The following is a 16,816-nucleotide window of genomic DNA, read 5'->3' on the forward strand; positions in this document are numbered from 1 at the left end:
CAGACACTTAACCAGGTATAACCATACATTCACGGGATTATACATTAGTAAGACATCGTATCTAAAAAAGACAATGACGCCGGTTCCAAACAGGTGTGAACGATGTCAACTGTGAAATCAAATAATCTCCAGAGCTGTTGTGAAACGCGCTTTATTCGGTCATGTTTATTTCTGAATGGACATATCTGACGGTTCAAGCACGTGTCCCGTTTTAAAAGAAGAGCTGTATAAGACTCCAAACCCCGGCTCAGCTACCCACCCTTTGTCCCACCGTGTGTCCCCTGCTGGACGCACGGCTGGACTGACGGGGCTGGATGCGCGCCTGTGTCGCGCGCTGCTGGTGGGCTGTGCGCCGTCACGCGCCGAAGGTGCCATGAAATGAAGAAAACTCGGAGGGGAAGAGCACTATTTATAAGAGCGCGTATGGGAACATAGGAGGAACCGGATTAATAGCTCACTCGACTGAAAATGGCCAAAAACACATCTCTTTATTTCAGAATTGTCGAGGGCAGGAACCTCCCCGCCAAAGACGTGTAAGTAATTTCTGAATGGCACGCGCTCCTGTGCTCAAGCTCTCTGAATTTACAGCTGCCGCCTCAACATCGGTTAATAGCTGCTTATCAGATTAGTTAAATAAGAGAAGAAAAGAAAAGAAAAGAAAAGAAAAGAAAAAAGTTTAGCTGACATTTTAAAATCCTGCTGCGTTACTGCTGAAGGAATCCGTCACGTCTGTCACACAAAGTGACCACAGTGTGAGCAAAGACGGCACGTTGACTGCGCTGACATGTCTCATGCTTTTTCTTTTCACCTTAAGCTCCGGCACCAGTGATCCATACTGCATTGTGAAAGTTGACAATGAAGTTGTGGCCAGGTGAGTTCTCTCTGATTCTGACTGAAAATCTGCACGTGTGCGTCAAGTGGATCTTGTGTAGTTGTGACCTTACAGCTGGAGGGTGTCTCTTATCTAAGCGTCCAGATTTGATTATCCTGCATCTCAGTGGAGATATTTGCGTTGGGTTAGTTTCTGGCTGTGCTCCCGCTACTCCGCGCATGTAAACCAGGGTGGAGTGCGTATGATCCGTGCGGCGGCGCACACAGCGTGGCCCCTCCAGCGCGGAGAACCTGATACTGGTCTGGCCTTTAAAACACCCGCAGGTAACCATGGAGAGGGCGCATCAATTATTGCAGGGAGCTCCTGGTGTAAGCAGGGAGGACGCTGGGAGCGCAGTGCACCAGTTCAGAGGTGTTTGGGTGCAGGAGTACAACTGGTTTCATCCTCCAAAGTGCTGAAAGAAAAGAAGGTTATTTCCGGAAGCAGCATGCAATAAAACGTATTATTCCCAAGTGGTGCTACTTGACAGCAAGCCAGATTCGTGCAGAAAAAAATGCTTGTTGTGTTCTGTCATAAGAAGTGGGGTTGAATTCGGTGGCCATTGTTCCATCTGGCACCATGAGGGAAAACGGCACAGTGATTCACTGCAGACACTCACACTAATTATCTTGTACTTGTAGTGTTGCAGGCGAGCTGACTCCTCCAGTGTGATGTTCGTGGATGATGTGGCTGGTAGATTGTGGTGGGAAATAATGAGTACATGTACGCTTTTAGAAAAACAAGGGTTTATTCTAACAATAGAGGGTTAGAAAAGTGTTCCTATTGCAGAGTGCTCTTTGAAATCCTATTTAAGGTGTATGACTGGTGCTCACACAAAATATGACTTTTTCAATGCCTTTCTTTAAGGAATATAATCCTTTTAAATATAAAAGAACTTGCCTTAATGAAACAGTCTAAAATTGACAAAATGTTGATTTAAATGAGGAACTACTGATCAAATATTTAGTGTACCACACTATGACTTTGATCAGGCATTCAGCTGCGTGGACCTGGACATTCAGCCAGTATTAAAAAACCTTTTGAGTTTTGTGCCTCCATAGGAGAGCCTGTTTGGCTTTAACATTATGAAATGGTGCATCCAGAGAGCTGCTGTGTTTCTTTAGCAGGACGTTTTAACCCGACATAAAGCAATGAATCCTAACTTTTGTACCAAACGATGCCTTAAAGTGAACGTCACTAAGTCGTGAGCAGACCAGCTAAAGAGGCGTTTCGAGGTATTCTGTACATCACAATAAGCAAATTCATATCATTTTAAGCAGCAGATTACTTGAAAAGCATGTGATCTGTCCACCTCCAGGTACTCAGGTGGTTAAGTGCCATGTTCACAGTGGTTTCTGGCTCCTTGCTCTCTGTTCTTGCATACGTTCATGTGCTCATATGTTTCTGTATAAGGTGTGTCTGAACCTCTTTTCAGGACTGCCACCGTGTGGAAGAACCTGAATCCTTTCTGGGGCGAAGAGTACACGCTGCACCTCCCGATGGGGTTCCACTCGCTCTCCTTTCATGTCATGGACGAGGACACGATTGGGTAACGCGGCCATCGAAATGATCCCGCATAACTCGACTGACGGTTGATTCACAGCCCTCTGAGCCACGAGTGTTTGCTTAACTTGGCTTGTGAATTTATATATTTGGGTGAAAACCTCATGTACAGTTAAAATGTTTTGGGAAGGAAAAGCGAGCTTTGAATCAACAAACACGGTCAGGCAGATGGCCGTCCAGACCGAGCGATTAAAGGTTGTTTTTCCCTCGTCTTCTCACGACCACCAGCCCTCTAATCAGTCTGTCTTCAATTCACCTCATTGAACTCTGGCGAGATCAAACAACTTTGATGGTATTTTCAATGGCTTCTGTCTGATAATCACCTCTTTTATCTCTCTCTGCAGCCACGATGATGTTATTGGAAAGATAACTCTGAGCAAAGATGCCATTGGGTCTCAAGCTAAAGGTACGGCTGAATGAACCTGCATCGGTCTGTGACGGGAGGGGTGGCTGGCCAAAGCTCAGAGGTTAAACACACATAAACCGAGCGAGGCAAAGGTCGCGGCGATGGAGGTCGGATGCCTCTTTTAGACTCTGGGAATGTCTCTCAGAGCTCTCTCGCACATTTAATTTGATTTGCTTACATTGAAGGCAGTAAAAGCAGCACTGGCCCTGATGGCTCTCCTGGTGCTTGTCTGCGTAAACTCTGGGCTTTTTTCATTTTGCATTATGGAGCATCCTTTAGCGTGGAGGCCCGCAGCGCTGTCGAATGAGGCGAGCAACCGGAGCATTTCAAACGGCCCCAGACCGTTTAATGCCTGGCTGTCTTACAAAAGCTTCACATTGAAGAAATTAGACACAGCGTTTACCTCAGCACGAGCTCGGGCCTCTCTGCCCTGCCTCGGCCAGACGCACGGCATTTAAAGTGTGCCATGCCGTGCTGTAGTTTTATTCGATTGCTCAAAGTGTTTACGGGGGGACGCTGGCTGCATGCTGATGCCTCTCTCCTGAGAGCCACCTGGTATGGCCTTCGCTCATGTGATTCATTGCTGCACGGCGGCACTGACTCAGTTACTCCCTCACAGTCTGGCCGTGACATCGTACCCTCACTTATGTCTGATATTCCTGAAGTGACGCAACAGAGCACATTGAGTGTGACACCAGTGAAATGTGATTTACATGTTGTTGAGACTGTCAAGGACTACACTGCAGGTGTTTCTTGTCTCGTATTCACCAGCAGATGTGCTCAGCCAGATACATAAAGATGCTCATCAGGTAATTAAATAAACCATAAAATGTCAGAAAATAGAGAAAAAACATCCACTGTTACTTCCTCAAACCCTCAGTGTTGTTGTCAAACTGCCTGTTTTCCCCATCAGCATTGCAAATCCTAAAAAACTGGCTTCTCCTTCCCTGATGTTTAATGCTACAGGAGTGTTCATGAGTAATATGTGTGTGTGGTGCTCAGGCTTGGACAGCTGGGTGAACCTGACGAGGGTCGACCCTGATGAAGAAGTCCAGGGAGAGATCCATCTGAGTCTGGAGCTGCTGAAAGACACAGAGAAGATCAGCCTGCGGTGTCAAGTCATAGAAGCCAGGTAACACACCTGTGAGCTTGGAGTCCTGCAGGAAGAGGAGCTCGTTTAGAGATGAAAATGAGCTGCAGGCCTGGGAGCAGGAGGCGAAGCAGAGAGCGGCGGCCTGTCGCTGTCATCGCTGCCTCTGTGCTGAAATCTTGTCACCGGCACCCCGCAGGCCTCCACACTTCCTCCTGAGTCATATCGCACCACTCACTGCCCCATCTGTGCGTCCCAGGCTGCCACTAATGAGCCTGTCCATCAGGGCCTGACACTGTTATTCAGACACGCTCTGCACTGAATGGGAGTTATTTGAAAGGATGAGGTCAAGTGGACGGTGCTGTTTCTCCTTTACTGCCCCTCGTTTGCTAATTGCACTGCAGGTAACAGGAGTGTGTTGAGCATTTTGGTGTGTTGATCAGTTGTGTTGTCTTTTGGTCCGGTGATGTCCCGCAGAGACTTGGCTCCGAGGGACATTTCCGGAACCTCTGATCCGTTCGCAAGAGTTATTTTCAACAACCACAGCGCGGAGACGTCGGTGAGCTCTGAGTCTGATTTATTTCATGTTTGTCCTGTGAAGTTGATCTGTTGGAGGGTTTCCTAACAGCCCCGTCTGCTGGCTTTAGATTATCAAGAAGACCCGTTTCCCTCACTGGGGAGAGACCCTGGAGCTGGAGCTGGATCCAGAGGAGCTGAGCGAGGAGGGAACGGTCACCGTGGAGGTCTGGGACTGGGACATGGTGGGCAAGAATGACTTTCTGGGAAAGGTGAGGAAGCCATGATTATGATAAAAGTCCATATTTCATAGATTTCATGTTCTGACACAATATGCCTCACATGAAGTGCAGCACAGTAAAAATCCTCCGTCTGTCTGATTTTATATCCCTGTTTGTTCTTTACTTCCTCAGGTGGAAATCCCTTCTGCTTGTTTGCACAAGACACCTCTGTTACAGGGCTGGTTTCGCTTGCTGCCCTTGGGAAACAGTGAGGTTGACGCTGGGTGAGGATTATGGGTGTGCTTGTTTGTGCAGTGCGGTGAGTTCGTGTGTTTGTATAACTGAGAGCAGCGTTTTGCTTTTGGAATTCCACACTTGACTTGAGCAGCGTTGTTTTAAAGTGCAGTATTTCCGCCCCTCCGCGCCTTCTTTCATGCATTTCAATGAGCGTTCGCAGGAGTGCAGCCGGGTCTCTGACGGCATCTGTTCCTTGAGATAATTTTCAAACAAAGAAAGCTAAAAGATAGAGGCGAAGGAAGTGAATCTCAGAGATTTATTAGGACATGACCTGCAGTTAAAGGGTTTGTACTGATGGGGCCACGCTGCTGAGGAGAAGCTGGTTAGAGCCTCATTTTCTCCGCAGCTAAGAGAAGAGAAGTGACGTCTCTGCAGAAGCTCTTCCTCTGAGTATCTGTAACCGCTGCTGGTTTGTGAAAACAGTGCGAACAGACCTCTTTGACAGCATCCTTGACCATAAGGACTCTAAAAAGACTAAAAAAGGAATTATGTGCAGTTATACAGCAACAGTTTCCTTCCTTTTACTACCAGATTTCTGTGCACTGGACACACTTCCTGCATGCAAACGCTCTGCAGATGATGCTGCATCTTTTCCACATTAATGTTCTGGTTGCTGCCACTCTTCTCCTTCTCTTCCAGGATATTTCTTTGGCTCATTGTAAGATCCAGGTGTGCAGAAAGTCTCTCTCTTTTTACTCTCTGGTATTCTCCTCTGTCGCCAGTGGCAAGCTGGGAGCGCTGCGTCTGAAGGTGCGTTTGGTGGAGGATCGGATCTTGCCGTCTATGTACTACCAGCCGCTCATTCACCTCCTGGTGGAGTCAGTCATCTCGCCTACGGAGGTCAGCAGCACCATCAGTACTAATGCTGATGCTCTGCAGGGTTTCCCCTCATCCTGATCCACACTTATCCTCCTGGTTTATTACTAATTCTTTAAAGAAAAAACCCTTGTCCGTGTGAGCAGCGTCTCCTGACCTGAGTCCTCCTCTCACCAGGTGGAGGACAGCAGCGCTCTCACCATGCTGGAGGAGGTGACCACGGTGGAGAGCCGGCAGGATGTGGCAATGACCCTGGTGAAGATCTACCTGGGCCAGGGCCTGGTGGTGCCATTCCTGGACTACCTGAACACCCGGGAGGTCAACCACACCAGTAAGCCTGACATCAGCAGTCAGTCAGAGACGCTGGATACGCGACTCATGACGTCAGAGATGAATGAAGGTCTGCAGAGGATTGATCACGTGTTGTCAGACAGAGCGGTGTTATTTAGACGCCTACAGATATTAGCTCAAAGCATCCAACATGTGCATTACATAACACGCGGCGTGCGTAGGACCGAACTTCATCTCCATTAGTCATGTTTGTGTGAGTCAGAGCTGGGACATGCCTGTTCGCTGTCATGTGCTCCTCTCTGCAGAGACCTCCTGAGGGCTGCTTGTTTAACTCTGAGCTGACATTAAGGTCTCTGAACGCAGTCACGGTCCGTGTGTGGGCAGTGCAACTCTGCCAGCGCTGTATTTACTACCCCGATGCCAATTACTCACTCAGCCATCAGTCTTCTCGTGGCCTCTGTATCCGTCAGGTTTTTGCCTCCTCGTCTCTCGTGATAATCTGCACAGTTGTGCTCTGGTCTTTGGGCTCTGTTGGTGTAGTTTGAGATAATAAGCATAGTGCCTAAGTTTCCATAGCAACTCCACATGATCTGAGCGGTAACGGCTTGATCAGGAATAGATGCCGAGTGCAGCCAGACATTAAAGTTAGGCACAGGGGTAAAGGAAGAGAATCACCCGCTGGGCTGCCATGAAAAACCAAACCTTTCCCCGCATGTAGCAGGCCTGTCCCCGTGGGTGTTTTAGTGTCTGCACCCTGATGGACTTCAGCGATGATGCAGCCAGCCTGTGTGTTCGTACAGCCTGATAAACGCAGATCAAACAGAATCCCCGAATGGACGGAGGGCGCAGACAGACTGAGGGTCCACGCTGTATCATTAGCTTTCAATGAATTTAACGAAGCAGTGTCAGATTTTCATCCAGCATCATTATGTGCCTGATGAGGGTCTCTGCCGAGCCTCAGACGCTGCTTCATCACATTCATTGGAGCTGTTAACACAGTGGACGGATGCTTTTTCTGTTCCTGCCCTCAGATACACGTCAAACTCTGTGTCTTTGTGAGGCATCTTTGGGGCTTTTAATTCCTTTACTGGACAGAAACCAGTAGAAAGAGGACAGGAAATGAACCAGTTGGACATTAACATGCATGAAGGTCACCTGACTGGATGCAAACCAGGAACGTTGAGGTTCATGATCAGCAGCAGTGTTGTTCTTTTAAATCATTCTGTTTTAAACTATGTGGAGAAAGCTGAGAGGAATCTGAGCTGTATATATGTACTGTATATATGTACTGTATGTGTGTACTGTATAAATGTACTGTATATATGTACTGTATGTGTGTACTGTATAAATGTACTGTATGTGTGTACTGTATGTGTGTACTGTATAAATGTACTGTATGTGTACTGTATGTGTACTGTATATATGTACTGTATATATGTACTGTATGTGTGTACTGTATGTGTGTACTGTATAAATGTACTGTATGTGTACTGTATGTGTACTGTATGTGTGCTGTATGTGTGTACTGTATGTGTACTGTATGTGTACTGTATGTGTGCTGTATGTGTGCTGTATGTGTGTGCTGTGTGTGTGTGCTGTGTGTGTGCTGTGTGTGTGCTGTATGTGTGTGCTGTATGTGTGTACTGTATGTGTGTACTGTATGTGTGCTGTATGTGTACTGTATGTGTGTACTGTATGTGTGTACTGTATGTGTGCTGTATGTGTGTGCTGTATGTGTGTGCTGTATGTGTGTACTGTATGTGTGTACTCTATGTGTGCTGTATGTGTACTGTATGTGTGTACTGTATGTGTGTACTGTGTGTGTGTATTGTATGTGTACTGTATGTGTGTGCTGTGTGTGTGCTGTATGTGTGTACTGTATGTGTACTGTATGTGTGTGCTGTATGTGTGTACTGTGTGTGTGTATTGTATGTGTACTGTATGTGTATTGTATGTGTGTACTGTATGTGTGTGCTGTGTGTGTGCTGTATGTGTGCTGTGTGTGTGTACTGTGTGTGTGTACTGTATGTGTGCTGTATATATGTACTGTATGTGTGTACTGTATGTGTGCTGTATGTGTGTACTGTGTGTGTGCTGTGTGTGTGCTGTATGTGTGTGCTGTATGTGTGTACTGTATGTGTACTGTATGTGTGTGCTGTATGTGTGTACTGTGTGTGTGTACTGTATGTGTACTGTGTGTGTGTACTGTATGTGTGCTGTATGTGTGCTGTATGTGTGTACTGTGTGTGTGCTGTGTGTGTGCTGTATGTGTGCTGTATGTGTGCTGTATGTGTGTGCTGTATGTGTGTGCTGTATGTGTGTACTGTGTGTGTGCTGTGTGTGTGCTGTATGTGTGCTGTATGTGTGTGCTGTATGTGTGTGCTGTATGTGTGTACTGTGTGTGTGCTGTGTGTGTGCTGTATGTATGTGCTGTATGTGTGTACTGTGTGTGTGCTGTATGTGTGTACTGTGTGTGTGCTGTATGTGTGTGCTGTATGTGTGTACTGTGTGTGTGCTGTATGTGTGTGCTGTATGTGTGTACTGTGTGTGTGCTGTGTGTGTGCTGTATGTGTGTGCTGTATGTGTGTACTGTGTGTGTGCTGTGTGTGTGCTGTGTGTGTGCTGTATGTGTGTGCTGTATGTGTGTACTGTATGTGTGCTGTATGTGTGTACTGTATGTGTGCTGTATGTGTGTGCTGTATGTGTGTGCTGTATGTGTGTGCTGTGTGTGTGTACTGTATGTGTGTGCTGTGTGTGTGTACTGTACGTGTGTGCTGTGTGTGTGTACTGTATGTGTGTGCTGTGTGTGTGTACTGTATGTGTGTGCTGTGTGTGTGTACTGTATGTGTGTGCTGTGTGTGTGTGCTGTATGTGTGTACTGTATATGTGCTGTATGTGTGTGCTGTGTGTGTGCCGTGTTTTCTGTGAAATGACCTTATCATTTACCAGAAATCTCATCGATCTCCTCTCTGTTCTGCTCTCACAGCTGATCCAAACACTCTATTTCGCTCCAACTCGCTTTCCTCCAAGGCCATGGAGCAGTTCATGAAGGTGTGTTGACGCGTCAGTTTCTTTCTATCACGAGTCGACAGTCATTGATTTTTCTGTCTCTAATGTGAGTGAAAGCTTGTCTGTCACTTCTAACCTCTCTGCTTGCCTTCCTGAGCCGTCTCTGTTAAAAATCTTCTGTGTCTTTTGGTTCGCGGCTGCTTCTTGTTAACTCTTTCTGCTGTGCGGACTCAGAGATTTAGAAAGAATCTGCAGCACAGACGGAAAATGAGCTCTCCTCACCGTGTGCTTCTGTTTGGCTGTCAGGCTGTTGGCATGCTGTATCTGCATGAGGTGCTGAAGCCCATCATCAACCGCATCTTTGATGAGAAGAAGTACATCGAGCTGGACCCATGTAAGATCGACCTGAACCGCACAAGGTAAAACAGACCTGAAGCACTTCCTGCTGCGTCTCACAGCACCGTGATCGTGTGCTGACCTAAATATATTCCAGATCGGCTTCACGGGTTCTTGTCTGGAGCCACAGTTGATTGAAAAGTGGTGATTTGGGCTTGTGGGTTAATGTGTGTGGTTCACAATCTGTGTGTTAAAATGGTGAAAAAGAGAAGAGCTGCACACTTCCTCCACACTTCCCCCCCGAGAGGAAGACATCACTGTGAGAAAGTGAAAAAAAAAAAGAAGGGGGAAGGCTGTTGCTTGGCAACTGCTATGAGCCCCCTGAGATGTCTATCTCTGACATGGAGGGAGATCATCCAGGATCTAACATGCTCCACGTCTGCAGCAGATCTGCCTTCTTTGTTGTCTCTGCCTGTCTGTGTGTCTCTGCAGGCGGCTCAGCTCTCTGTTTGTCTCCAGTGTTTGGAGACGCTTCCTCTGAGAGACAGAGAGGCCGTCAGCCATCAGAGACACTGTGATCAGCAGGCTTAATGGAGCGTACGCTCAGTCTGATGTGATTGATTGTGCATCCTCAGTGTGTTTCTGACACAGTCGTCCAGCCGTTTATAATTTCTTTCTTTCTCCCCGAAGACGGATTTCATTTAAGGGTGCGGTGTCAGAGGCAGAGGTGCGGGACAGCAGCGTGGAGATGCTGCAGAGCTACCTAACCAGCATCATTGAATCAATCGTGGGCTCAGTCGATCAGTGTCCGCCTGTCATGAGAGTGGCCTTCAAACAGCTGCACAAGAGGGTCGAGGAGCAGTTTGCTGAACCTGAGAATGAGGTCAGTCTGGAGCCAAAGCAGCGTTTCAGCCGTTACACATATGCTCAGCTGGGAGATCGTTTTCATGAACTTTCCTGTCTAACACACTTCATTGTCACAGGATGTGAAGTATCTGGCCATCAGCGGATTCTTTTTCCTGCGTTTCTTCGCTCCGGCGATCCTCACGCCTAAGCTGTTCCAGCTGAGGGATCAGCACGCCGACACGCGCACAAGCAGAACGCTGCTACTGCTGGCCAAGGTACGATTCACAGCACAGACGTCCGCGCAGACGCCGCCGCGAATGATTTATTCATGTCCAGACATCACACTTAGGTGCAGAGATAACAAACAGTAAAGGAGTGGATGCCCTCGTAGGCTACGCGCCGTCTGCTAACAGTGAGACGTTTTCATTTGCAGGTGTAAAACCAATAAATATGAAGCACATATGATGCTTGTTCTGTGCTTCTGTATGCAGTGGACAGTGACAGCAGAGACAGACTGAGCTGCACTTTGCTGCTTCTTCTTGTTAGGGAAAAACATATTGCTGCCAATTCAGCAATATCTGCTCACAGGATGCCAAATAAAAACTGAGCTTTGGCTTTGTTAGCGTCCCAGAGGCTCAAGCTCGCGCACAGCACACCTCACAGCGGTTTGCTGAGCTTTTTCGTGCCGTCGTCGACCAAAAAAACTTTGAACAATACCTCCTCACATCATGCCCCACTCAGACATCCTGCTTCAAGTGGAAAAAGATCAAATTACAAAAGACAGACACAACAAAAACCGTTTCCTTGTGGCAAGAAAGGCGTCTGGTAGGTTATGTGTGAGAGCTCGCCGTGCTGCTGAGTGGAAGCGACCCCCACCTGTAAAAGCCCCTCGCTATCGTTAAAAACGGGAGTGTGGCGGGCACAGATTAGAAAAGTGAAACCTCGCTGCTCTCCCACGTGCGGCTTGTGTGGTTGCTGTCCGTGGTGCTGAAGTGCTGTTGCCATGGGTCCTCTACAGAGAAAGGCAACAGGCTATTTTTACCTCCGCGAGCGCCGCGACCAGACAGCGGTTCAAAGCCGAGCTTCAGAGAGGGGCGTAGAGAGGGACTTCCTGCTCGCCGTAGGCCAGGTGTGGGCTGGACAAAGGGCCTCACAGCATGCTTGGCCTCAGGGACCCTTTTGATCTTCGACTTTGAGATATGCAGTCACGCACACTGAGTTCTGTCGGCGGCTGCGGATCTGATGTGCCGGCGATGTGAGTGTTGGGTGGGTGTTGTGTCTTCAGGCGTTGCAGAGTGTCGGGAACCTGGGCCTTCAGCTGGGTCACGGAAAGGAGCAGTGGATGGCGCCTCTTCATCCCATCATCCTCCGCAGCGTGGCCTCTGTCAAAGACTTCCTGGACAAGCTGATCGACATCGATCATGACGTTGGTAAGGCTGAAAACAGTGAACACAACACTGAACATGTAATCAAAAGGGGAGGGGGTCACGCTGCTGAGCGGATCAGCCACCGGCCACCTGCTGGCGTAGCTCATATCAGGATTAAGTGAAACAATACGGCAGCTCCGTGGTGAAATATTCATAACTAGCTGGAAGCCTAAAAAGAGATGACATGGTTAGCGAGCTGGCGGGGAGCTGGAGTGAGAAGCCACATGCGCTCGTACCGTCACGCTGGTTAGCCAACACGTCTTGGCTGCTTCCTCACCGTCATGTGTCAGCGAGGCTGTTGTTGTGAAACATCTTCCCCCTCTGATGTATCGTGTTTCAGCCTCCTTCTGCACATCACACCCACTCTTTCTCTTAAAGGCCAGTTTGACATTTAATGCTCTTCAGGTGGATTTGTTGGACAGAAGTGGACGCTTGTTACGCCTCTTTGAAGCCGTCCTTCACGTGGCGGTGAAGGAGGCCGAGGCGCCGTCAGTAGCAACGTGCTGAAATGAAGACTGTAGTTTAGCAGCAGAAGACCCTGTTTCTGTTTACTGTCACAGCACCACCTTGTGTTTAAAAGGACGAACATGCCACAGTTCAGCGCTGCTCTACACTCTCTGTTTGAAACTCTTCTGCTGCAGTGTCCGAGGTGCCGCAGAGGGCCGTGTTCATGCCCTCGGTCACGGTTAAAGAGGGCTACCTCCACAAACACAAGGAGGAGGGACCCCAGCTGCTGTCCCGCTTCGCCTTCAAGAAACGCTACTTCTGGCTGACCAGTGAGACGCTGTCCTACGCCAAGACCCCTGATTGGCAGGTTGGTATCGAGCCAGCGGGACAGAGCTTTACATCCCACCAACAAATGTTATTATTTACCTGCTCTACTCGCCATTTTGGCAAGCGGCCACTGTTTCCAGGTACCAAGGCCCTGCTCTTACACCTGTCTACTCTGACGTCTGTATTTCCGGTTTTCAATACATAATCCCTGCCAGATAAATGCTTACCTGTGCTCTTCGTCGTGTATTTAAAACCAGATGAGTAAACTTTGACTCAAAGTCACGTGAAAGTGACTCATTCATTATCAGAAGCTCGTATGCCCTCTCGTGATGAATCAGCCGCTGCGTGCGCCCTTTGAAGGACGTTTATCGCCTCATAAAAAGAGGAAACGTTCAGTCGTCCCCAGCTTGCCGCGCTGTGTTTGTGCTGATCTCCTTGTGAGAACATCATTAGCGTTGTTACCATGTGGTGCCTCACCTTGCGATAATGATCTCCTCTCATTCACCAGCCAGAGACTGAGAGAGAGAGGGGAGCGGGCTCCCTCTTTCCCAGTAAAAAGCTCCCTCTTTGAGCCAGTCTGGGCTTTGTGTGACTGGAATAAAGGCGATGGCTAATTGAAGGCTGTGGATATTCACGCTAACATTGCAAATCAGATTGCAGACAATGTCCTGGCCCCTTTCCTCAATGTTGGAGCACTCCAGTCTCAGCAAAGCGAGCTCCCATTGGAAGTGGCTGATTTACACTTTAAAGTGGCCTTTGCTGCCGTGCTGATCTCATCTTCGCTTCCTCCTCGTCTCGCGCTCTTCCTCCTCCCTAATGTGTGCAAAATATTGCAGTATCAGACGCTGCTCCTTTAATTTGCTCGGTGATCAAATGTCACTTTTATTTCACTTAAACCTTCGTCCCCAGGTGAGAGCGTGAGCCGCCATCGCCAGCCTGTGCCCGTAGTGTTAATTGCTGTTGTGGTTTGTGGCTGATCTGTTGCAGGTGCGCTCCTCCATCCCCATTCAGTGCGTGTGCGCCGTGGAGAGGGTGGATGAAAATGCCTTTCAGCAGCAGAATGTAATGCAGGTCATCACCCAGGACAACGACGGGCAGCTGCACACCATGTACATCCAGTGCAAGGTGCGTTGGTGCTGACGTCAGCCAGCCACAAAGAGTTCATGACCTTTGACACATAAACATGCTTTTCTTGGTTTTGGCCATCATTCTCAACATTACAGTGGCTCACCTTAGATCATATCCTGCATCCTGTATCAGCAAACTCTACCGCATTATCTCCAGGCCCAGAGAAATAATAATGATTTGATTGGCCTTTACCATTGAAGGCTTATTAGCTGATTTTTAGCTAATTTTCAGCTGCACCTCCTGATGTTTCTCTGTGTGAACAGAATGTGAACGAGCTGAACCAGTGGCTGTCGGCCATCAGGAAAGTCAGCATCTACAACGAGCGCATGCTGCCCTCTTTCCACCCGGGGGCTCATCGCAGCGGGAAGTGGACCTGCTGCCTGCAGGCGGACCGCGCTGGTAATCCTGCTTCTATTACCTCTGATGCTGCGCATACTTTGGCATCCTGCGCGAGGACTGTGGCCTCTAACATATTCTTATTGTAGTGTTTGAAAAAAGTAGCTCAGACTCAAACTTACAAATGAGCTGAATTACACCCAGGACGCCCCCAGAAGGATCATCAGGAATTAGCAGCATCCCAGAGCAGAAGCAGCGTGGTCCATCAACACGCCGGCTTACACCCAGATCACAACACTTCTTGCTTCCCTCCTGGTCGACTGACTTGTAGACGGGCTTCAAAGAGCGAGTGAGCTCCCAGCGATCCATATTTAATAACTAAACCCTCAATTTGTAGCTGCCATGTTTTTGCTGCCTCAGCGGAGAACGAGCTCTGACGATCATAATGTGGTTTTCCTCTGCGTTTAGTCTGTCTGATACTTGATTCACTTCCTTGTGTTTTCTCACAGTCCTGAACAGACTCGTTGAGGGTTGAACTCTGGGTTCTGCTGCTGATGCTGTTCACACTTGTAGCTCCATGAATCGTCCATCACTTTGTCAGGTTGAAGGGTATGTTAGGTTCGCTTGTATGTGGAGCACTGCTGTTCAACAAAAGGCTGCTTCTCAGTTACAGGCTGCAGTCGAACCCACTCGGCCGTGACTCTGGGCGACTGGAGCGACCCGCTGGATCCTGACGTGGAGACGCAGACCATATACAAGCAGCTCCTGCAGGGCAGAGACAAACTCAGGTCAGCCTGCATGCACTTCATTTCCTGGACACTAGAGGTCTATGTTGCACTGCTCAGCTGTTGCTGCCGCTTCCTGACGTCACAACCGAGTGTTTTCACTACCACTCTTTGAGAAGACAAAGCAGCTCCTGGAGAACAATCAGTGATTGATGTTTCTGATCGACACTGCAGGAAAAAGCACCTGGAGAAGCCCGACGCCGATCAGACGTCCAGCAATAAGGAAAAGATCAACGCTGACGTGCACCCAGGTGCGGCTGCAGCTGCTGCACCTTAACTGTAGGAGTTTTATTGCTGTGTGTCCTGTTATGATCGTCATCACGCTGTCTGTCTCATAGATGGTGCAGAGAGTGACGTGCAGCTCACCAAGCCGGGTCAGAGCGCCGCTGCTCGGCTGCTGGCGGTGATAGAGGACCTGGAGCAGGCTCACGCCACCTTCCAGCGCAGAGAGGAGGAGGATGGCACCGGTGTCATTCTGAATCCCTAGACACCACGCAGACTGGGATCCACTGATGCCCGACGCCGGGGGGGTCCAGCATCCTGTACCACCACGAGTGAGCTCGCTCTCTTGATTGTCAGGGGGAGTAACGTGGCCACAGGGTGCAGCCCCTCCCAGCCTTTTAGTACATTTCCCGCTGTAAAGAGCAGAGGGAGTTCTGCCACTGAATATTTTTGTATTCTCTGAGTGCCACCGGCTTCAACAGCGCCGGGGAGAGATTATGATACTTGACGATTAAGAGGGCCTTTGGGACTTTGAAGCATGATCTGACTCGATGTTTTTTATGTAGATAACAAGCAATCCCTTGCATGGCCTGCATCCACTTGTTGTGAAATGTGAAGAGAAGCTTTTATATTTTGAGATACTGTACAGGACCTCGGTCGCACATTTTTATGCAAAAAGCTTGCTGTAGTGTAATCTACTGAAAGTAAGGTGTATCATATCGCTTTTATCAACGTTTTGTATCTTACTGAGGCAGTTTATCACCGCGGTCGCAATGTAGCAGTGACATTAACCTGACAGCTCATCCCACCATGAGTTTATGAGATGCTGGTGCTCATGCCACAGTAACCCGCTGTCTGTTCAGTATGGTTTTAACCGTTGCTTTGGTCCCTTTATACAAAACAATGTGCTTTTGTTTGGTGCTATGGCCAGTCAACTTACATGTTTGGTTCTGATGTCTTTTGCAAATTTAAAATGTCCTTACACTTAATGTAGCAGGGTAGTATTTACCTGTTAACAATATATCGTCCATACATATACAGGATCGGTGTCGCTGAGACAGCAGGAGTCACGTGTTCCCGTTTGATAAGTTTACATTTTCTTGAGATTTCGGTGCCACTGCATTCGGCTCACAAGTGTCAGGATGTGTTTGAGATGCCAAATTTGTGTTTAAAAATGTTGAGAAATTGAATTTTGAAGCACTCTTATCTGAGAGACACACAAACGGTCCACGGACCCGCCGAGCGAGCGCAGTTCGGTGTCTTTCCCTTAAACAGAGAAGGTCAGTGAGCGTAAAGGGGATCAGACCTGCGATCTCTCAGATGGCCTCAGCAGGCCGTCCTGCCTGTGGAGCTACAGCTACTGAGGCGTCTGTGTGGAATATGTAAGTGTGAGTAAACACTCTTCCTGCTTTTAACACCTGCCAGACACGACAGCCAACAGGCTGCATTCAGAGTCGTTCCTTAAGTGTTTTGTATTTGCTGCACTCCAAAATTTCTTTTAGTGATTTGCAACTTCGGCACTGCCACAGATGTTGCTTGTGAATCTTAATATTCCCTGAAGGAGGGCTTTTATTTTGAAAAAAAAAAGGAAAACAACTGTATTTTATTTTGCAAAAACACCACGAGGGTTTGTTGTTACTGTGAACCAAACACAACTGTACTATTCAGTAAACTCTAATTTCAGCTTATAAATCTGTGTCAAATTTGTGTTCTCGTCTCGTTAATTAAGAGCAGAAATTATTCATGCTGAGGATCTAATATTCTGTTTTATCTCCAGTCCTCTCCTGGTTGGTTTTAAAGTGGAGGGTCTGACTCAGTGCAGGCAGTAACATTCATTCATGGTATTACAGGAAATGTCATTACATGTCTGACAGATCCCAGA

The 16,816-nt window shown here is 48.1% G+C and overlaps 1 protein-coding gene across 1 annotated transcript; it reads left to right on the plus strand.

Annotated features, from left to right (window-relative positions):
- Positions 1-299: 299 nt before the first annotated feature.
- Positions 300-16,641, plus strand: LOC139332088 (rasGAP-activating-like protein 1). The gene is made up of 21 exons (XM_070963800.1): positions 300-533; positions 815-871; positions 2,307-2,420; positions 2,779-2,840; positions 3,843-3,972; positions 4,408-4,489; positions 4,578-4,718; positions 4,860-4,951; positions 5,687-5,804; positions 5,958-6,111; positions 9,058-9,122; positions 9,387-9,499; positions 10,107-10,299; positions 10,400-10,537; positions 11,548-11,692; positions 12,331-12,503; positions 13,451-13,588; positions 13,855-13,990; positions 14,595-14,715; positions 14,887-14,963; positions 15,051-16,641. The coding sequence occupies exons 1-21, from the start codon at positions 469-471 to the stop codon at positions 15,197-15,199; spliced, it is 2,463 nt and encodes an 820-aa protein (XP_070819901.1). The 5' UTR covers positions 300-468; the 3' UTR covers positions 15,200-16,641.
- Positions 16,642-16,816: the final 175 nt, after the last annotated feature.

The sequence above is a fragment of the Chaetodon trifascialis genome, chromosome 6 (genome assembly GCF_039877785.1).
Source record: "Chaetodon trifascialis isolate fChaTrf1 chromosome 6, fChaTrf1.hap1, whole genome shotgun sequence".
Lineage (NCBI taxonomy): Eukaryota > Metazoa > Chordata > Actinopteri > Chaetodontiformes > Chaetodontidae > Chaetodon > Chaetodon trifascialis.

Excerpts from the sequence above, each read along its gene's own strand:
- LOC139332088 (XM_070963800.1), top strand. The coding sequence starts at position 469 with ATGGCCAAAAACACATCTCTTTATTTCAGAATTGTCGAGGGCAGGAAC. Across the intron at positions 4,719-4,859 it reads AGAATGACTTTCTGGGAAAG|GTGGAAATCCCTTCTGCTTG; the intron begins GTGAGGAAGCCA and ends TTACTTCCTCAG. Across the intron at positions 11,693-12,330 it reads CGACATCGATCATGACGTTG|TGTCCGAGGTGCCGCAGAGG; the intron begins GTAAGGCTGAAA and ends CTTCTGCTGCAG.